This window comes from Phaenicophaeus curvirostris, chromosome 16, assembly GCF_032191515.1.
Source record: "Phaenicophaeus curvirostris isolate KB17595 chromosome 16, BPBGC_Pcur_1.0, whole genome shotgun sequence".
Taxonomy (NCBI): domain Eukaryota; kingdom Metazoa; phylum Chordata; class Aves; order Cuculiformes; family Cuculidae; genus Phaenicophaeus; species Phaenicophaeus curvirostris.
Genome location: NC_091407.1, coordinates 13,939,154 through 13,961,839, shown reverse-complemented (window position 1 = coordinate 13,961,839; position 22,686 = coordinate 13,939,154). Strand labels below are relative to the sequence as shown.

The window sequence follows — 22,686 nt, the reverse complement described above, 5'->3', positions numbered from 1 at the left end:
GGAAAACCAGTGTTACCTGCTGCCCTCTGGCTCAGAGGGATTGCTTCCCTTTCTTTGAGTAAGTCCGAGTCAGGAGCCTTGAGAAAGTGGTCAGTGGGAGTGAAGGCAGCCTGGAGCTGGGCACTTTTGTTGTGTTGGCTTTGTAATTTGACTTGCTGTTTCTCTATCTCTCCTGAAAGCAAGGAATGTTGGCTTTTAGCATGTTGGGTCATGCTGTGGAGGTGCTCAGAAAGCTGGAGGTTGGCACAGGTGATGCTGACTGCGTTTTTCTTGCCAAAGAGACAAAGAAACCCATTGGACTTGTGAGGATCTAGAGCCAGAGCTCCTGGCCAAAGGTATGTGACAGGTAGGAGGGAGCTGACTGGTGGCCCATGAGCTGCTCTGGGACCAAGAGGAGGAAGGGAAAAGGGTGATCTGATACAAGTAGCACAGATGAAAATTACTGTGATGTGAATCAGAGCTGAATCTCAGGATCTCCACTACAGACCCCCACGTTCAGTAAAAGCTTTCTGCTGTAGCAAATAAAAAAATACATATTCAGACAAAAGCAGACCCCATTTTAAGGCAATTAAAATAAAAATGCATGTTGTAACTTTTTTGTTAAAAATATACATATTTGTCTTCAAATATCTTACAGTGTTAGTTTATCTGAATGGTAAGTAAGCAAAAATTGCTACCCACATTGTAACTGGAAGGCTGTTTGAGTGCATATACAGTCTGAAACACTGTATTTTGCATCTTTAGCAGGGCTGGATTTTTTTCTGGTGTTTGTTGTTCAGGATTTTTGGTTTTGTTTTTTTTTTTTGCATAAATCCAGGATTAGCTGCAGGAGCTGAAACATTTATTGAAAGACACTGTTTAAGAGTGAAATGTTTCATAACTAATCTCACTGAAATTTATATAAGAAACGTTTCCAATTCACCTGTGTACTGGAGGAAACAACAAGTATTAAAGTATTACAAGCTATCACTTTATTTTGTTTTCCTCTTCCACCCTTTAATTTTTGCTGTGCTAACCATGAGACTGAATTTACTGTTATCATAATGCTTGTCTCAGAAGCAGAGGAGCTGGTTGCTCAAGAAGCAACCTGAAGCTTGTTAAAGCAAAATGTCAGGCTGGATTTTTGCAGAGGTAAATGAGGACAGAACTGAGACCAGTAACTTTGGAGTCTTCTAGTGGGCAAAGGTTTGCCTGAAGACAGGAATGAAATTCTCATTGCTTTCAATATAGCAAGGCTGGATCTTAGTTCTGTAACCATGGTGCTTTATCAGAGGTTTTTTTTTTCCACCTGTTCTTATGTAGTGAATCACTATGAACTGCATAAATTCCAGGTCGAACTGCAATACCTGGAGTTGAAATCAATGCTGACATGAAATAGGAAGGTGATTGCAGCTGTGAGATACCTCTACAAGGGGAAACCTTGACTCAACTTTGAGTGACACTTCAAATGCGTCAAGCCCTTGTTGTCTGCCTTCTTCCAGCCCTGTGCTGCTCAGCATATCAAGCATGTTCCCCGTTGTCAGAGTGACCTTGTCTGCCGTCTGTGCCTTGCCCTCTCCAGCTGAGCTTGTGCAATAGACTTTTTTTGTAGAACTGAATTTGGAGGCATTTGAAAGTTGCCTGCAAATCCAGCACATTTTCCTTCTGCAGCACTTGTAACCAAGAAAAAACTGTGGATAGTCCTTTTTTTTATGAATCATTTCCACCATGTTTTGAAACTAGAGTTCTTCTGATGATCTGGTTTGAATAGAAAGAACTGACAATGTGCTTTATAGTGAAGCACTGAGGGGCTGGTTGCATAAATCTGACTGTAGACAGCTGGGGTGGGAGGATGGTAGAAGAGCTGTGGGATGGACTCAGGGGAAATGCCTGCAGGGTGACGATATGAGGGTAAAATGACTTTTTTTCAAGGCCTCCTTTTTGTCAGTTGACACTCCTAAAATCCACACACTGCTAAACAGCAATTATATTATTTTCTTAACACTTAATTCATTAGGAATAGTCTTTCAGGTTTCTACAAGAAAAGCTGGTATTCTGGACCCCAGGTTTGTCTGCCTCAAACAACAACCAAGGCTTTTAGCCACAGGGAGTAAGAATACGCTGTTTCCTGCTCTCCTCTTGACTCTCCTGAGCTACCCATCTCCTCTTTGCCAACATACCAATCCCTCCTTGTCCTTTGTGACTTTTCTCCCACCTCTTTCTTACCCCTTGTTCTCCACCTGTCATCCATACACCTCCCATCTGCCCTTGAGAACTGGGGGCGGTTTTGGGCACCACAGTATAAAAAGGATCTAAAGCTACTGAAGAGCATCCAGGGGAGGACGTGAAGTTGGTGAAGGATTTAGAGGGGAAGCTGTGTGAGGAGTGGCTGAAGTCACTTGGTCTGTTCAGCCCGGAGAAGAGGAGACTGAGAGGAGAACTCATCACAATTTATTGCTTTCTCACAAGGGGAGGAGGAGGAGCGGGTGCTGAGCTCTTCCCACTAGCGACCAAGGACAGAACCTGAGAGAATGGCAGGAAGATGCCAGGGTGGTGGGTTGGGTTGGATATTAGGAAAAGGTTCTTCCAGCAGAGGGTGGTGGAGCACTGGAACAGCTCCCCAGGGAAGGAGCCATGGCACCAAGCCTGACAATATCCCAGAAGCACTTGGACAAGGCCCTCAGACACATGGTGTGAATGTGGGACAGGAGTTGGACTTAATGATCCGTGTGGGTCCCTTCCAACTCAGGTCAGGTCATGATTTTATATGAATACGTAGTTGTGGGAGGAGACTGGAGGAGAGGGTGGAAGGGACGTGGACATAGAGATGTCTGAAATCAGGTGCAGCTACTGTCTGGAACTTAATAACAGTGAGCATTTCTTGGTAACAAATAACTGTGCAACAACAACAACAAAAAAATCATGATGTGAAACTTCTATCATTTTTGTGTAGTGACTGTACACAACTGGTGCACTGAGATCTCCCAGCCCTGCAGATATTAAAGAAAAAGTTGAGACCTCCAAGGTCAAAAATAACAGCAAATAGACTATGAAGAGCACCTAGAGATTTGCAAAGGAAATGCTAAGTTTTGTATGAGCAAAACATGACAGGAGATATTAGATGTATAGTGGCCAGCACCATATGTTTGCACAGGAAGGCAGCTTGGTGAGAGCAGAGGATGCCAATTTATAGCTAGAACTCCCTGATGCTGTTCTTAGCCCAGCTCATGCAAGTTTAAACCCTGTTAAAGGAAAATCATAGTTTAGTTATGGACTTTAAATGGTTTAATATAGAATTATCAAGAATGAATATTGCATTGCTCCAATCACAAATTCTCTCTCGAATCAAGCTTCTGCTGACATTTATAATTTAAGACTACTTCTCACTATCGATACCTTAGTCTCACCAACAGAAGAACCTGAGATCCTGCCCTGGTCCTAACCTGGCGTGAGTGTCTCTGTGCTGCCTGTGCTCTCACAGTTCTCCTGGGCTGCTCACAGAACTTCAGTATTCTCTCTTCTGAAATTGCCTGGCCAGTTGGTATTTTTCTTCTACCATTGCTCAGTCTTTTTCATTTATTTAAAGTTTTTGCTGTTTCGCTCTACAGTGGTGCTCCCCAAAAGTCCCCACCTCTCAACAAGGACCAGGTGCCCCGTTCTGTCTTTGTGTCATTGGTGTCTGAGGGTGAATAAATATTCTTTATCTGCTGTTTGGTGCAAATTAGAACAGCCTCAGAGCGGTTCTCAGTGAGGGCAGCTGACAAGTCCTCCAAGGAATGAAATGCTGGTTGGAGGGTGCAGCAAGAATAATCTCTGGTGATATACCCTTGTGCCCTACTGGTTCGGGTCAATCTCCTTGTTTAAAAAGAGCTCAAAATGATCTGCTGACATTTACTCTGCTAGAGGAATGCAGGTGATGAGCTGAAACAATGGCAAGAACTTGATCTGTCTTAGATGACGCGCCCTCATCTTTCATACAAGTAGGCTCCTGGGTAAGCAAAGGGCCAGTGTAACCTTTGTGGCTGCTCAGACTTTAGCAAAGCACTTCTGATGTTGTTTTCTTGCTGTTAACAATTCTCTGCTGGCCATGAGCCCATTGCATGGGTCACGCAACAAAGAGGAGTGGGGGCATGTGAACCTAGAAAGAACATGAAGAAGAATCCTCTGATCAGGTGCAGGGCAGTTATGGCTTGATGGGGCTTGTTCCAGGAAGGAGACTTTCATCTGAAGTTGTGAGGCTTTGCGCCATCCTGAGCACCAGGAACTAATGTTTTTCCTCCTTAATAAGCACAAATAAATGAAGGTTCTGAAGCTTAAGCTGGATTAATAAGTAAACTGTGAACTGAGAGCAGAACTTTGCTCATGTCAATTCATTAATATTGATCTGATTTCATTACAACAGGCAACTGATGTGAAGCTGAAACTGATGTAATATTGAAGAGTGGCCCCTGTTCTTTAACCTGATACTGGACTTCTTGTTTGCACTTTGTTTACACGGCGCTGTCAGCACACCTCTGCAGGTAAGCTGTCCCCTTCACATTGAAGTACAGGTGCAGGGCTGGGTGTAGGACCGAGAAAGCCTTGTTTCTTTTCCTTGGAACACCTAATGTCAAGAATTGTTATTTGTTCTCTGAAACAAAGACCTCTGAACAGTCTTTATAATGAAATAAGCATGTTTGAGCACCAGCCAGTAGCTTGGCAGGTAGGGAGTTTTCTTGGGAAACAGGACCCAGATCAGTTTTGTACTAGTAGGTACTTTCAGGCCTGTGAAAATGAAGGATGTGGATCTGCCTGTGGAAAAGTCCATAACTGACGTGACATTTTCAAGGAGCAGGAGTTACCAAGTGAGCTGATGACAAACCAAGCTGGAGAGCAGTGCTAGCACTGTCATGCCTGTGGGGAGACCACCTGCAGCCATGTGGGACTGGAGAGCTGTTCCAGCAGGTCTGATGGGGCACCAGGACCCTCAGTTATTAGAGTTACGGACACCAAGCTTCCGTGAGATGTGCATGATTGAGATGTGTGTGGCTGAGATGCGCATCTCAGCAAGACAGAGGCAGAAAAATGCTATGAGGTTTCCAAATTCTAATAGTGCGGAGTCAGCAAGTCACTTTCCCAAGTCTCCCTCCTGCTGAATGAAGAATCACTTGCTTTCTTTGCAAGGAACTAGATGCATGAAACTGCACACATCTTTCCTGGGGAGTAAAGGAAAAGAATAGTATTCAGAGCAGGACAGGAGCCATGCTCCAATATTGCTCCATACATTGTACCACTGATTCCCATAGCTTAAAGTAAGAATTTTTGCACAAGCTGAATAAAATCATAGCAATTTTCTGAGTAAGTGCAAGAAACAGCATTAATTATACTGATGTTATTTTCTACCAAGGCTGCTTTCAATCATTTTTATATTCAATAGCATGCATCATCGTGAATTGGTGATAAATATAGATGAAAAAAGGTAGCAATAATGGAAGTTATACAGGTGTAAATTAGAGCATATTTTTAAACCACTGTGAAGTCACAACTTCTTGAGATAACATAAAATTATAGGATATGTGCACATCCTAAATTGAATCTGGGAGAATTTTGTACTGTTCATATACTACTTGGTTATCGTTTGGGCAACACTGTCTGGGAAAGTTACAAACCTCTATTTCCACAGCTTCCTACTCCAAACCTCGTTCTTAACCCCAAAGAGCCAGCGTGGGGACGGTACAAGCCATTGTGTATGGGACAGATTTGAGCCATAGTCACTTACTATTTGGGGAGCAGCTATGGAGGCACTGTAACCTCAGGTCCCCAGCCTCAGCCCTCTCCTCCTCAGTCCTGGAAAAGAGAATATAGAAGTAGCACCTTTAACAGAAACAAAGGCTGCTCCCAAATGTACAGATATGGAAGGGTCAAAATCAACACAAGTACAACGTACCTAGGCTCCTCCATCTCCAGCCTGTCAGGCCTGTTATGGAGATTGCAGTGGTCTCTGGAAGGACTCAGTTCCACTGGCTTTGCCCCTCTTGGGGGAAAGCTTGTGTAAAGAGGCCTTGGAGAATAGAAATGAGGGGCACAGGGCTGCGTCTCTGCCCCTCTTTCACTCTTCAAGATGAATCTAGGAGTCGGGGACTAACCACATTATACAGTACGTGTGTGTTGGGAGTGGATGTGTTGCTAGTGCTACACCATTAAAGTGCCCATCCGTGTAATTTTCCAGAAGGAACAGCTCTGTGGATAAACCTCCCTGCGTTGCAGAATAAAGTACAGAATAAATCCAAGGCAGAACATTACGCTCATCCCTGTGTGCTAATGAAAGGTGAATAGTCGGACTGCAAATTCTTATTCATGTCCATATGAGAAGGTACTGACTGTAAATAGGAGGTACAGTAGGTCAGTAGCTTAAAACCTATTCAGTTATCTAGGTGACCAAGGAGGAAATCAGAGCAGAAGGTTGGCATGTCTTTGGAAAGCATTGATATGATCTGCACAGCATATATGAGTACAATGGAGTTAGAGAAAACAAGCTGTGAGTAAGATACATTAGAGACATGTACAACAAAAGGGGAAAAGAATGTACGTGAATGGTGATTTGAAAAGCCCCGATTCTCATAGTGTTGGGAATAGTCCTAATTTATTAACTCTGCAATAGATCTGGTCCTAATGCCTGTTTCAAACTGCTCCCAGCACTTCATCTTCTATCCCTGCAGAGGCATTTTCTCTGCACTCTTATCAATGGCAGTTTGAACTCAGTCCACTCTAAAGTTTACCCAGCAGCATCTGCCTGATGTCAGGTTGGCTTTGCAGATCAGAGTAAGGGCTCAGTCAGCAAGAAAAATGTTGAGAAATCAGCTGCAGTGTCACAATGGGTGCTGATGGGCAGCTGCAAGTTGGCAAATGCTGTGCTATGGATGAGTGAGCTGTGGAAGGCTGACTCTTCCAGATTTACTTGCTAAATTTGTATGCTGGTACCATACAAGTGGATTTGCTGCATAGGGAGCACAAGGCTGGATATCAGACTGGAGATGGGTCTGTGCTGATCTCCAGGGTCCCGCATAACATCCTTACCCCTGCCTGCAGTGGCTTCAGTTCTGATAGTGCTTAACCTGCAGCCCGACCAGGCATGGATGCATTTCCATGTGCTGCTACTCTTTCCCCTCTTGCCAACAGTCAAAAAGTGCAATGGTAATTCAAGTTTTCTCAGGTCGCTTCACTAACCTTTTATTCCTTGCTCAAGGCAGTGTCTAGCTCTCCATGAGGAGCTCACCTGGATTTGATTTCTACCATTTCAGGCCCTGTATTCCCCACCTCAGGCTTCACCCCAAGCCTCTTGTTCCCTTGCTCTAGATCTTCTTCCCTGTAGCTACAACTGTCCTTGTTTCAGCAGCTGAAGAAACTTGTCCTCAGTTCTTTACCTGAAAGCAAAGTCCACCTGAGTTCTGGGAGCAGGTAAAGCTGGTGGGGAGTGGCTGAAAGGGTTTTTTTAAATGTATAAAAAAAGGAAGGCAAGATTCTGAGGGCAAGCTTGGGAAAGACATTCAATGCAAATACCCTAGCTGCACTGTCTCTTGCCTGAATGGATGTGATGATGGTGTTGGTGGAGCCGGTTGGTCTAAATGAGCGCAATTCTTGTGAACGCTTCCTAATTATTACACAGCCATATGGGCAAAGCTGCTAAAATTGCGACATCTACTACTGATTTCTGTCTTGCCTTCTTCTCACTGCCCTTTTAGAACACACAAATTAGGGGGCTACACATTTATTAGAGGTTATACTAAGAAAGATGACGAGTTGATAGTCTGAGTGTACTGAAGTTAGTGCTACACTGGAAGGATTACCCTATTCCTCTGCCTCTGGGCCTTATTTTCTCATGGCCTTACAAATGGACTTGTGCAGGGTAGGGAGGAAAGTGTGAGATATCTTAGCAAGACCCCAGTGTGGAGCAGCCACATCTCTGCAGTTGCAGCAGTGGCAAAGGGCAGTGGTCCTGGAGAAGGTCCTTGCATGTTGAGGTGTAGCTTATCAGACTACACAGGAGGGAAGAAAAAATCCCTGTCCCTAGAACTTATCTGGAGAGATCCTCAGAGCAAAGAAAGCAGAAGGGTATGTGGAAAGTTCTACCTCTGCTAGCTGTGGTGAGCTATAGCAAATGGACCTCTCTGAAGATCATATAGGGCAAGATTATTTATATGAAACAGAGCAGAAAGAGAAATTGAGAAGGAAGGAAGGGAGATACCCATTATGAACTGACACCTAATAAACAAAAAAATTGAAAAATATGAGCATAAGTTATAACAAATATTCAATTAAAAGGAAATTGGACAAAAAGGGAAGACAACCAATCACAGGACAAAGACTGAAAGCTGATGTGTTGCAGGTAATTCTACTGGTAATTTTATAGAACATGAATAATACCTCCAAGCCTGTATCATTTACCTGGTCTGCTGAGAGCTACTCTGAGGGCTATAACATCTTTTATATCTAAAGAACTATAATGTCTTTTGATTTTATGGTGTGAATGGCAGACTCTCTTGTCTGAACTTTTCAAAGTATGCCAGGCCTGGGAAGGAAATAATTGTTGAATAGAACACCATGAATCTTTGATTTTTCAGCAGCTGTCTAAATGTCTTTCCAGTGATAGAAACATGATGCTTAGCTGCTGAGAGGCAGACTCTGTGTCTTTGTGCTTGCAGGTAGTCAGTGAACTTGGCTGTCTCTATGTGAGCTCTCCCTGCTTGCAACTTGGTTGTGTTTACGTGTAGACGTAGGGCTGGTTAACTAGAGGTGCTGTCTAAGGTGGAGTCAAACTGGGCTGTAGAACAGCATTTTTGGTGTACACAGGTGTACATGAGATTCCAAAGATCTTTTCTACGTTCTTCACAGCTGAGGCAGTTCTTAGGATGTGGCAAGTGAAGTCAAGAAGCAGTATCAACACAGACTGTGCGAGGCTGAGGTGCTCGGGGAGGGGATGGGGCAAGCTGATGGAGAAGGAATGGGGCAGGATAGCAAGCCATGCACTGATGTAGCTTATCTCCTGCACCAGGTGAGGAACATGGTGCACACTTATTGATCCGGGAGCTCTGAAGGGAACATTTCAGCTCTTTCATCTAGTATGTCTCCACTAAATCTTCTGTTGTTATATGCAGTTACATGCAATTCGATTTAAGTGAAAGTACAATGATACTAAGTTTGACAAAGTGCTTGTGAGATTAGCAGTATTTTACTGTCAGTATTTTTCATAAAGCAAATTTCTTCTCTGGGAGCAGGGGTCTGTAGGAGACTATTCCAACAAAAAACTTTTATCAGGCAAAACGAACCTAACACTTTTCCTCCCTGTTTCCCAGAAGACAAACTGACGCTGCTGGGAATAACGCTAAAGCTTTAACTTTCGTTAGAAACATATTGCTCTTAGGAAAGTGCCCATTGCACAGTTCATCCGAGGCAGAGGCTAGATGTATGCATACAGTGGGTGCTGGATGTGCACTGAGGCAAAGGAACATGCACAGAGCGGTACGTACAAAATAGCTGGGAGGAAAAAAGGCTGGAGGGTTTTATTTATGAGATATGAAAAGGAACATGGAGGTGTAGGAGTAGGAGGGAATGTGAAGTATCCCTGGGTGTATGCATAGGAAGGGAAGAGAATTTAAGTTATTTTCTATTTGTGCAAAGGAAGCTCGGAGCTAGGGGATAGTTGTGTCTGTGCTGGGACTGCTGGCACCTGCAGCATGTAGCAACGGTGCTAACTGATGGTCCCTGGACCCCTGTAGTCCTAGAGTATTCCCAGGTCACAGTAGTGAAGCTGCTTACGAAAATGCTAACTTAAAAAAAAAGTCTCTGATTCTTCACAGCATTAAATCTCTGGAATGATCCCATGGTAACACTTTCTCTGGTCTTCTTATTATGTATGCAGATACAACAATTAAAATAATATGATACGAAAAAAGAAAGTCATAATCATGAAGTTTGGGAACACCACATGCTTGAGCTGTGTTTGCCAAGAGCATGTGGAGGGGCTTGGAGGATGTAACCAAAAAGCGAATCGTTCATGTACATTCAAAATTATCAGGGAAGCTAGAAGGACAGAAAAAAACATACAGCCCAGTCATAAAGCAAGTGGTAGAGACAAAGCATTGTCTTTGTATACTGGTCAGGGTGTCTCTGACCAGGGTACAGAGCCTCCAAAAGGGACAGGTTGTTCTGTATTCATGTTGCCTAGTTTGGAGCTTGTTTCGAATGACGTGTATCACATTAGAGCTAAAAACACGGTCTCTGCTGGCCAAGGTGGGACTTGCCATTTGCCTTGGGTATTATTTGTGTTCAATGCCCTGCAATCTGTGTAGGTAAGTTCAAACCCACCTACCAAGAGACCTGAGAAAGCCCTGATGCAGCATTCAGCTTGTTGTTTACTGTTCCAGAAAGGGCACTAGTGGTACTTTATCAAGTTTCCTTAGCATTTCCCAATGTAACTCAACATATTCTGTTGATTACAATGCTGCTGGCCTCTCATCTGCAATTCTCCCTTCAATAATTTGGCTGCTTGTTTTCCCTTGCTGAGTGTTGATTTCCCCTGAGGCACATGTTGACCACTTCCCCTTTGCTGTGTTTGGTTGTTTGTGGTTTTTCTTTTTCTCACACAGAATTTTTTTAAAACTCAGTCATCTCCAAATGCAAAACTAAGAAAACCATCATTGTTTGAATCGTTTCTCTCATTCTTCCAGACTCTCTGAATAAAAACTTGGAAGTTGGCAGAGGAATAACGGAGACTGTTAGTTAAGACTGGGTAACTAAAGCGAAGTAATAAGCATGGAAGTTCTTTAGTTCTTTCCGCTCAGGAAAGCTCCTTGCTTTGCTACTGGAATGTTTGATCATTTCAAATCTTCTGTCTCCACAGAGCTTCCCAGCTACTCTCTTCCACCCCTGAGAAACTGCCACGTTGATCAGAAGAACAAGAATGAATCTTCCTTATGTCTTCTACCCCCAAAAATATCCTTACATTACTCCAACCATAGGCTTTAGAATTATAGAACCACAGAATAGTTTGGGTTGGAAGGGACCTTAAGGATCATCTGGTTCCAACCCCTCTGCCATGGGCAGGGACACCTCCCACTAGATCAGGCTGCCCCAAGCCCCATCCAACCTGGCCTTGAACACCTCCAGGGATGGGGCAGCCACAGTTTCCCTAGGCAACCTGGGCCAGGGCCTCCCCACTCTCATGGTGAAGAAATTCTTCCTTATGCCTAGTCTAAACTTGCCCTTCTCCAGTTTAAACCCATTGCACCTCGTCCTATTACTACAAGCCTTTGTAAACAATCCCTCCCAAGCTTTCTTGTAGCCCCTTCAGGTATTGGAAGGTCACTATAAAATCTCGGAGCCTTCTCTTCTCCAGGCTGAACAACCCCAACTCTCTCATCCTCTCCTTGTATGGGAAGCACTCATTTCATTGAGGATTCTCTGTATTTGTCAGCTCCTCATCCCGTGCAGGTAACCTATGGAGTCCATCACACCTTCCCTGTTGTGTTAGGTCAATATTTGTTTGTTCTTCACATTCTGCAGTTTTCAGTAAAACTTTAACCCCTTGAGGAAAGAACAAGAGTAGCAAGTATTGCAGTGCAGCCATGCTAACTGAGAGTGTATGTAGTGTATGCAGTGTGGTAGGTGAGCAGCGTGTGGTGACAGGCAGAGTGAAGGAGCATGTCTGGGTCTTCAGGGCTCAGAAAGGACTTCTAAGAGTCCACCTAAGACCTGGGTCACAGTGTGGGTGACACTGTGTGGGTGTATCTGCAATGCAGTATGATGTATGCACTATATTTGAATGGAGGATGTGCTGTGTGGAGGAGCCTAGGATGGGTTGTAGGCATGTGACTATGGAAGATGGTAACTCCAAAGTAGTCTAGTGGTGGCTGGAAAACATCTCAGCAGCCGTCAGGATTATTAGGAGGTGCCTATTACATGTGCTGAGACAGGATGGCTGTAACATTTGTTATATCCCCACGATTTTACCTTTCCAGAGAGGGAATATCAGCTTGCATTGGGAGCACAGTTTCTTGTGAATTCCTATGAATCAGATGCATAATGTAAGGACTTGTCAGTCTTGTGTTTGAAAGAATATCTAAGAAAAGGCAGGCACTGGGACATCACAAATTTCAAGAAAAATCAAATCAAGGAGGATCTTTTGTGTTTGTCTTTAACACACATCTTCTCCAAGTATCTCAGAGACTTCACCCACATGTGCTGAAATGGGTGAGCACCTGGATTTTCTGAGACTGGCAGAGTCCATGAAAACTTCCACTGATCGAGAGACTGACTGCACTGACCTTTCTCTGAAGTACTTGATGGCTTCCTGGTCTAGGAAGTTCTGCTCTTCTCGAAAGCCCTGCTCAAAGATTTTGCGCTTGTGTCTGAACTCAATGACAGTCTTAGTGTAAGAGTTCAAGGTAGTAACGGAGGCCGCCATGCAGCAGGTGAAAGAGCCCCATGCCAGACTGTGGAGAGAGAAACCAGCAGACAGAGCTGGGTTAAGACAGCAGCTCATGTTATATTTCTGACGCCAAGAGACACACACACACAGGATGCGACTAGGCAGGTAAGTCAGTGGTGACGAACCCATTCTCCTCATCTTACCTCAAATGACCTGTGGCACGTGCTCAGGTATGCAGGCAGGATGCTGGGCTAGGGGCTGGGCACAACTTTCATCCCATGGAGAACCATATGGTGGGGCGCTAACGTCAGCACTTGGTGCACTCTGACAGAAGAGTCAAATGCCTCTTAATTTCCCTTTGGAATGTTTCAGAGCCTCGCAGACAAGCGCAAAGGTCTGTAGAGCAGTAATGAGCTCCTGGAAGGAGTAATGCCCCAGAGAGCAAGTCTTTTGGACCAGTGGAAATTCTCCAGCATCCATGGGAGACCTGATTCTGCACAACTCTACTGCAGGGATGGTTTCTATTCTGTTTTTTATGCGTTCATCAGGCTGCCGTATTTCCATCTTTACTCATTCATGGACATTTCTAGCATTCCTGGCTTATATTTGGTCTCTGAAAGCCTCAACAGAATAAAAGACAGCACTTCCATTTTGTGGAGAGAACCAACCTGAGAGTAGTGCCCCAAGTGTGCAGGCAGTGTAGCCCGTAGTGGGACAACTGCAAGCACTGACCAGCGAGCGGCACAGGGAGGCAGAGGGAGAAGGGAGGTGCAAGACCAAGTGACTGCCCCAATGCCAGGCTTGCCAGCAGCAAGTGTTGTCCTGGGTCTTCTGGCAAGCAGAGTTCACCTGGGAGCTGCTCCTGGACTGAGCTTCCCACTTGCATGCCTTCTACCCTCCTCACACATTTCTGCTCCAGCCTTTACCTCACTGATCTCAAGTTCAGATCTGGCTGGGGGGAACTCATAGCCCCAAGGAGATAGATGCTTTTGAACATGAAATGGGGCTACTAAAAGGCACTGAATTCCTTTTGTCTGCAGACCTTATCTGCCTTTAGGCTCCCCTTGGCTTCAGCCCATCAGCTCCAGCTGTGTGGAATTCACATTGACTTCCTAACTAACTTGGATTAACTGAATCATCTGTGTCAGCTACACACTTTATTATTTGCTCCCTGCTTTCACCTTTTCTATAACCAAATTGAACGTTGATATAAATTATGCAGAACAGAAAGAATACAGCCACAGCAGCATTATCTTATAAATACACATTATCAACAGACTCCTCAGCAGGAGCTGTTTTCCCATTCTGCGAAGGATCTGCAGACAGGGAAACAGTTTCTCATTTCAGATTAGGCAAAACTTGAAAAAGAACAGATATTCATGAACTGAAAAACCTGAAAAAAATATGATTTGAGTAAACAGAAATGGCTCATTTCGATGATTTCAAAATTCAGCATATAACAAGTCCTTTAGGGACTCCCATGGCAATGACATGCATGGAGGCAGCCCTTTCCTGGCCATTATTTAACCTGTCTGCCAGATGCAATCAAATGAGAAGGAAGCAAAATGAACCCTGGAGTGATGAAGTTCCCTTAGTTTTCCTGTGGTTGTGTGGAGAAGTGGGAAGGAAACTCCTGCTGTGTGTGAGTGTCCAAGCACAGGGAAGCCTGGCAAGTGTCTTCCTCCTACTCGGAGTGCGTGGAAAAGCTCCAAACATTTCCAGCTGGGCTCCTAAACATTATCACGGAAGAAGCCAGCTGAAACCACACGCTTCGCTGTGCCTGGTTGGTGCCTGGGGAATGACATATGGAGAACAAATTCTCTTGAAAGTTTCTGATCATTTTTAATCATTAACTCTGAAATGCTAAAAGGTTCAGAGAAGGAAATACAATATGATGACTCTCAATGTGACCCCAGGTCTGGCATTTGGTAAATCATCATATTAATGAGCAAATTATGATTGGCATGTTTTAATTTTATGGACCTTTGTTAAATGTTAAGTGTAAAGAGTGGTTCTCCTACCTGTAAGAGTTACATCCTGTCTTAGGTGAACACCTCTGAAACAGCGATGCCCCTCTATGCCAGCTGTGCTCCAGATGTGGGGGGACTATATTTATCGTGCCCCTGGCAGCTGAGGTCTGGGCTCTCAAATTCCTCCATGGATCAAAAGGCTCAGGTTTTTGTATTTGTTTTCTGCCTAGATTGTCAGAGCCACTGAAACCTCCTGCTTGGAGAATCCCCTGGCCCACCCCTGGCTCCTGCCAGAACACTGGCCAACCTCCTGGCTTTGCCAATGACTTGGGAATGGGCTGAGATAACAGTGTTTTCAATCCTGGAACACCTGAGCAGATTACAAGTGGCCCTTCCTCATCTTGAGGAGAGAGATTTTTATCGTTCCTTTTTGATGGAGGGGAAATAGTCACAGAAAAAGTAGTTTTCCCATTGGCACTTGGGAAACGAATGTCAGTCTAGATCTCCACTCATGCCTTTTGGCTCTTGGCTATTCCCTGGCTCCACTTTTCAGTGGTTTTACAATTCCTTGTGCTCTAACATCTTGCCTAGTTGGATGCTGCAGTTGTACTTAATACAGAAGGCTGTGAATGATGTTGATGTTTGCACTACTGATTCAGGCATACCACAAGCTCGTGCTTGAGGCCATCGCCTGGACACAAATGAAGCAAAACGAAATTCCTACATGCACAAAGTTTCCAAACTCAACCGGGCTGCCTGGGCATTTGTTATTAACCCTTCTTGAAGAAGGTGTTCAAGTTTGGGTGATGCCAGGGAGTCTGTAGCTCTCAAGTCTGCACGACATCAATGGTTCATGTTAGTTAGAGGGAAGATGCCTTGGTTTTGCTATGTTTGACTTTCAGACCTTCCTTTTCCAGGTCTGCTACCAGTCACTGGTGCATGGCATGAGGAACCCCGTGGCCTTCCTTGGGCTGCTGAGCCCCACTGCAGGGGAGAAATGCTGCTGCATTCAATCAGATGATTGTCTCAGGGGAGTTTTGACTGAGCTGACGTTTGCACCTTGCTCAGTGTCCTGCACAGGTAAGTATGTTGACATAGGAGGCGTTAGGTGAGGGAGAGATGAGCAAGTCTGAGAAGCTGCATTGTGGCAGCAATAGCTTAAGCAGAGCTTAGCTTTAACTAGGGTAAACCAAGTCACTGTATGGAGAGAAGCTGGGATCCCGCTTCAGGAATATGGGAAGAGATGAGGTTGCTCATACATTTCCCTGCTTGTGGGTCTTTCCAGTGTTCTCCATGGTGAGACTGAACCTGGTCAGTCCTGGGCTTTAAATCAAAGTCCCCTGTGCCCTGGCTGTCTGTGGGCAGGGGATGCAAAGTCTGATCAGAAGAGCAAACAGCACTGGGAGCTGCTGTTGCAGCACGGGATGCTGGGCTCCAAACGGCTCGCTCGGGGCATGGGCAGGATGAGGGGTCTCAAGGTGGGCTGACAATGTCCTGAAGGACACACGAGTCTCTGATGCCCGTTCTGAAACCTTGAGTTTCTTGTCTTGCACAAAATGAAGGAGAATAATATGTGTGCTTTATCATGCTAGACATTTAACAACATTCTGAATTTGGAGTATTGCAGTAAATTATAAAACAGATTGCTGAGGACAAATTAATAGAGAATCGGCGTCATTATTTAAATATATCAATAAATATACAACGATTATTACCAAATAGGCATAAATATTTATAGGAGTATTCTAAATATATGAATGTATTGCATTTCTAAGTTCATCTTCATATGCAATAAATATTTATTATTGATTCACAAAATAAGCTGGTTTTAAATATAATGTGATTTATATTTTGCAACATTTTACTAGAATGTTAATAATTCCTCCCATGAAACCCACTATAGCAATGGGAGAAGGAAAGACCAATAACTCCCTGCAGTGCTGTGCATGAGAGTTATTTGTATTTTTTTAATTGGTGTTTGCAAAAGTTGTTGTCTCTGCTTTGACAGGGCATTAAAACAATGCGCTGCATTTAGAAATGAAAAAAAGATAGCATTTTCCCTAGCCATCCAAAGGGGCTGATGCCTCTAGAGGGATGTGAATGTTGTTCGAAGGTATTTCTCTTCCCCACAGTCTCATATTCTTGTTAAGCTTCTTATAAACTTGCAAGCAATATAATGCAGTTGAATTTTCTGGGCCAAATTATTTTAATGTGATTTTTAGAAGATAAATGAGAAAGATAGAAAAAAAAAAAAGAAGAAATCAGTATCTAAAATGTCTTGTCTGCTTTCCCAATCCTTGTTCCCATGATCCAAAGGAAGTACCATGGTGCCAGGAGTACTATGCCCTCCTCTGCAGCTGTGTTAAAAGTTGCACTGAAAGGTTCAACTGAGACATTATTAAAAATCAAAAAAAAAAAACCCAAACCTTGAAGTCTCTGAAATGCCATGGCAATTATGTACCTAAATTGAACTTTAATGAGAGTACTCAATCTGTGTTGGTAATTGTGGCTGCTGTTTATTTACAAATGCTATGTACCTGCTGATATGCACAGCTGCTGCTGCTCAGGCATTTATAACTGTCCTCTACACCTCAACGATTGTACAGTCATGGTGGGTTTTTGCTCCTAGCATTTTGGCAGCTGGAAGTTCACACGCGTGTTCCTGGAAATTTGAGATGATACACACAATCTCCCAACAGACTAATGGAATAACTAAAAAATGGAAAGATATGAACTGGTGGTGATACTTACCAGAAGGACCATCCATAGTCCCATGAATGCGGCCGCCAGTCCTCTGGCCCAAGGCTGACTGTCACTTGGAAAACTTGAGTATACATCATGTGTGCCACCATCCCCAAGAGACCTGAGAAGCAGGGATTATAATAGGAATTTTTGCAATAATGCTATCTGTAATTCTTGAGATAGCTACTGCTGGAAGTGCTTTGAAAGACCCCAAAACATATTTGTTGTACTTTCATGCCTCCTATTTTACTGTGGAGTAGGGAGCTGCATGGGCAGAGGAAAGGTGTGACTGAGAGCTCATTATTTTACATCCTACTGAATTCCTAATTAAAAAAAAGAGTTAAAGAAAGAAAATCGTTGAAGAAACTGTTGCACAATTAGCATCATCACCAACCCCGCTGCTGCAAAACAGGGGTATGCCACCCACAAGTTATCTCACTCAAGCCCATTGCAGGCAGACCTCAGGTAAGAGAATAAGAGAGGCTTCTGTAGGGAATGCAAGGTTGAATGTGTTAGTGCCAAATGTTGATATTTTATCTGAATTTGTAAGATTTATAAATTTTAACACTTATAAAACAGTTGGAAGTTACACAAGGAAGTAAACTCAGCATTCTTGATGTGTGGTAAGGGGACACCATGGAAATCCTCTTGATAGTACAGTGTTGGTGGTGCTTGCTTTTGTAACACCATTATACTTTGCTGAGATAACAACAACTGGGTGAAGGTCAGGCAGTGTATTAGACACTCTGCTCACTGTGATATTAAGGGACAGGGTGATGGTTAAACACATGGCAGCCTGGGTTTGCTCTGCCACTTAGCTGGCCAGCATGGTCCTTCCGCTTGAGCAGAAAAAACTGCCTGGACTTTATACTTAGACATCTCACTTCTTCTCATGAAGTGGTGGTCAGGAGGAGCTCTGATGCTTGGAGAATTTTCTAGCTGCCATAATTTGGGGGGTAACTACTGTAGTACCTAGGCAGTGCAGGATGCTGCTCCCAGCTGAGCTCATGGGAAGCATGGGTTCAAGCAGCTGGCTGAAGAGTGGGGCAGGATCATCATATCCCAAATAGACCTTGGACCTACAAATATTAGAAAGCCGCATGTGCTGCAACAACACTTCAAGGCAGTTAGAAATACTGATGTTCTGCCATGGTGGAGTACAATGCAGTCTCACACATTACACTTTGCACCTCAGCTGGTCGCCATTTACTGCTATCTCTGACCATCTACTTTTTTTCCACTGTTGCCTTTCCTCAGTGTGGAAAATCTTGATTTTCCTTTCTTAGAGCTGAACTTTGGCTTTTCTTTCCTGCTAGTGAAAAGCACATTATTAGCCTCACCAGACACGGATGATTCAGGGCAATCGTGGGGGAGGGATGTCAGGGAACATCATGTTTGTGTTGTGGGTATGTTAAACAGGACCTTCATCGAGACAAATGTCATATTTGATACAAACAACTGCAGAGGCTGAAAGAAGACATTCTCTTGCAAGAAGCTGCGAGGATTTGCTCAGCTGCTGCATGTCGGTGTGACACACTGCAAAGTTAGGAGGTGGAAAGAGCAATTCACATTGGAAGAAATGATATTTTGGCAGGGTGGGCGGCCTAATGGGAGCACAGCAAACTGGTACACACCTTGCTTGTTTCTGGCTATATTTAATTTCCAGAATTCTCTGGGAGCTTGCTGTACTTTTTAAATCAGTGGCTTTTTTCTCTGGCTGACAGTTATGGCATTGATCTTAAAGTTTGGGGTTTGCTATTCCTATACCTACTGTGTCAGTAAGTTTTCAACCTTAATAAAATATTCCATACTGCCCTGGGACATGTCATAGCCACTCAGAGCCATCAGGAGGTTTGACACGTCCGGGATGAGCTTCAGCAAGTTTGATCTGCTCGGTTCTGTTATGCAAAACCTTAATGGGGTTTTGGCGATGTTCAACCCTTTCGCTGTGTGGGAGGCCAGGATGACAGTCCACTGATACTGGGGAGTAGGATGTCATCAGCCATTCCTGCTGGACCACAGGGACCACAGGGAAAATGTGGTATTTACTGCTTTATCTGCCTAATAGCAAGGAGTGTTTGGGGCAGACGTCTATGTGGCTGCACTGCCAGTGGCGTTATGCCACGTATAAGATACAGCAAACCAGTATGAGTCTTTCTATCATTGAGTTGCTTCAGACACATTTGTTTTGGTTTGTTCCTGACGCCACTCATCGATTTGGTCTATTTTAGATATGGCTTGCCAACTTTTCTCCATGGGGATATCTGATGGTACTCTTTGTTGTACATTTAATGGTCCCTTTCTGGATAAAATTAACTGCCTGTAACTTAAAGCAACAAATGCTGTATTTACAAGATCATCTTTTCCTCACCTCACCTAGGGGCCGGAGGCAATAGATGTTTGTAGATGAAAAGCATGATAACATGGTAGGTTGGAGTGATGGGAGCGGATGGGAGTGCAGAAGCACGCACCATTTATAGTTGGCATGAGATCATTAGCCTTTCAGGACCAGAACTGTATCTAGATGTCAGTAAAAGGAGACCTTAAGAACTAAATTTGGAAGACAATATATTTTAAAGCATTTTTAGATACCTTTATTAAAAATATTATATATGGAATGTATGACATTAATTCAAATGCTTTATTATGAACATGGTTGGACTCAATGATCCAGTGGGTCTTTTCTAACCTAGTGATTCTATGATTACATGAGAGATGGATGTAAGTTTGTCAATTTGTGTAAGGTTTAAGGGGATTACCAAAACGACAACATTGTGGGGCTTTTTTAAATGAGTCATAAGAGGATGAGGAACTGCAATAAGTGGCCACCCTGTTACAATAGTTTTTCCTAACCTTTAGATGTTGAGATATGAGAATATGAAGATCCCATCACACTTTTAGGAGGGAACTCTAGCATGAATTTAATGAGATGTGTGTTGCTCCAAGGCAAAGCCCTCTTCATTACCTAATTTCAATTAAGTGGTGTCATTATAAATATGCTAAGCTTAAATAAACATGCTTTTCCACTGATAGGTCTGTCAGAGGAAAAACAGTGAGCAGTGTTTTAGAATGAGTTGGTTTTGGCTTCTCCCTATATTTCTATCCTTTTCCCCTGTAAAATTTTAAAGTTTATGTTTGGAACATCATGACAATGTACTTATAGAGAGGGAAGGACAAAATAAAAATAGAAAGATGTGTAGGAAAGAAATCTTCAAAATTCTTACAAAACTTTAAAAGTCTATTTAGTGCTGAAGAGAAAGAGAAACGATGTGGAAATAATTATTTGAATGCTGAAGAATTTCTCATAGTTCAATTTTGAAAATTGAATTTTTTTTTTTAAATCTAAATTACATCCAAAGCTGAAAGTGCATTTTGACAGCTTTTATCAGGTTTTTTTTTGTCCTCTCTGCTTTGCTTCTGATCTATGTTTTATACCACTAATTGTATTTCACAATTTGAATCTATCCATGAAGATGCAGACTCCTTCACAGACTGTACATTGTCTGTTATAATCTCTTTCAGCTTGAAATACAGCAGAATAAAATGCATTTTTATTGCAGTTTTTTTCTGCCAGAGGTCTATGCAGGAGTGCTCACAAAAGCCAGCTGAGCCTGGGCGCTTGAAAAAATCCTGGGAAGTGGAGTCTTCAGCCAGAACAGAAGTGAAGGGGCACTTAATGACATGGTTAGGTTTGATAATTGCTTTTAGAAAAGTGAATTCCTCAAGTTCATCTGTTGAAGGGCTCCAAGTACAGACCATGCAAGGCTCTTTATTGGGGGTTGCAGGGGTAGAATGAAGGGGAATGGTTTGAAGCTGAAAGAAGGGAGATTGAGATGAGATCTTAGAAAGAAAAGTTTTCCTGTGATGGTGGGGAGGCCCTGGACCAGGTTGCCCAGAGCCGTGGTGGCTGCCCCAACCCTGGAGGAGTTCAAGGCCAGGCTGGATGCGGCTTGGAGCAACCTGATCCAGTGGGAGGTGTCCCTGCACATGGCACAGGAGGTGGAACTGGATGGGCTCTAAGGTCCCTTCCAACCCAAACCATTCTGTGATTCTATTCTATGATTCTTCTAAAATAGCCTGAAACAGTTGTTCTGAGACAGGTACCTGTCCCCAGATTACTCTTGCTCACTAGGATCCTTTTCATTCTCAATTTTGCTAGTGAATAAGATGGATTTCTTTCTTTGGTTTGAAACATCAAAGTAGGTACTTTTAGGTGAAAAAAAAGTATTTCCAACACTATATGTTTTTCATTGTCTATTGGCTAATCAGTGTGATGATGCTGCAAATGGAGACTCTGGCTATGGCTGGGATAATGACTGCACAGGCTGGGGGAAAGCTAATTACTGCCTTGCCATTGTGAAAGCAGGGAAATGTATTTTTGCTTCTCCCTGGCAAGAGGCAAATTCATCATATGCAGTCCTTGTTCCAAAGGAGCAAAGAATTGTAGAAAAAAAAATGAGAGCTAAATGTGGATAAGAGCATCTTGTAGCCCCTGGTTTTCAGTTTTTCAAAGTTTAGAATTCTAGGGTTTTGTGATTCCAGAGGCAAAAGGGAAAAGGAAAGTTCATACCTGAAAGCACAGTGAAGACAGCAGCAAAGGCATTTAACTTGAGCCCATCTATCACACTGCTTGAATGAAAGAGCTCGAGGCACATAAGGCTGAATCCGACGACTAACAGCATGATGTATAATACCTCGGATACTACTGATAACCACAGGACACCTGCAATGCACAAGAGCAGCAACCAGTCACTTACTTGCCAAATGCTTGTAAGAGATTCAAGTTCATAAAAATTAATTAGGAAATTGGGATTATCTAGGAGTTATTGTGCATTTAGAAAGTTTAAATTTAGCAAACCACCGCCCAAACTATGAAAAATAGGAAAAGTGGTGAATGAGGATGTGAAGAGCAGCAGGGAGTTACAGATCTGCAAAAAGAACAAGCTATTGCCTAAGACCCCAACTCAGATAAGTTCTTTAGATGTATCATTGGGTATATTTGGAACCTCTTGGCTCCTCTAAACCAAAACACAGGACACAGAATCTATTTTCCCTCCCTGTGTCAAGGTTTAGATGAGTAGAATCTAGCAGACACAGTGGTGAAGGCACGTAAAACCTTAGAGTAAATGGGCTGGTGGGAGATAAGCAGGCTGGGATATCTCATTTTTACAAAACTATTCAAAGAAAATGTTTTAAGTCCAGGTTTTGAAATGCTCATCACAGCACAGTGTTGCAGTCTGATACTAGAAATGCTTTCACAGAAACTGATGTCCTGCAGAATGACTGTTCTGATTTGGGGTGTTTGGATCCACCGCACAGATCTCTGCTGTGGGGACTAATAGAAAAACTGCCAGAATACCAATGAGATGGAGCCAGTGATTTATAATGTACTCAGTTGAAGAGCTGCAGATACAAAATTTGGACTGTATTCTGTTTTCTCAGCCCCTAGATACAATCAAGTGAAGGGCAGCGTTTATGTGCCCTGTTTGAACTGTATTTTCTGCAGGACTTTGAGGCTGTGCACAGGTAGGTCGCTCTGGCAGTGCTTGGTTGTGGCCGGCTGAGCCTGACTCATCCACTGTAGATTTG

General features: G+C 43.4%; 2 protein-coding genes across 4 annotated transcripts in view; one reads left to right on the top strand and one right to left on the bottom strand.

Moving 5' to 3' along the window:
• Positions 1–22,686, top strand: part of KATNIP (katanin interacting protein) — a 519,483-nt gene that overhangs the window by 74,655 nt on the left and 422,142 nt on the right. The gene's annotated exons all lie outside the window — the stretch shown is intronic.
• GSG1L (GSG1 like) overlaps positions 1–22,686 on the bottom strand; it is a 58,590-nt gene that overhangs the window by 3,768 nt on the left and 32,136 nt on the right. For 2 of the 3 annotated variants that reach the window (XM_069869732.1, XM_069869734.1), the window contains 3 exons: positions 21,668–21,820; positions 17,107–17,218; positions 12,282–12,449 (listed from right to left, as the gene is read on the bottom strand). In XM_069869732.1, the coding sequence (XP_069725833.1) occupies positions 12,282–12,449; positions 17,107–17,218; positions 21,668–21,820 (433 nt within the window). The remainder of the gene's footprint in view (positions 1–12,281; positions 12,450–17,106; positions 17,219–21,667; positions 21,821–22,686) is intronic. The other variant, XM_069869735.1, reaches the window with a different exon arrangement.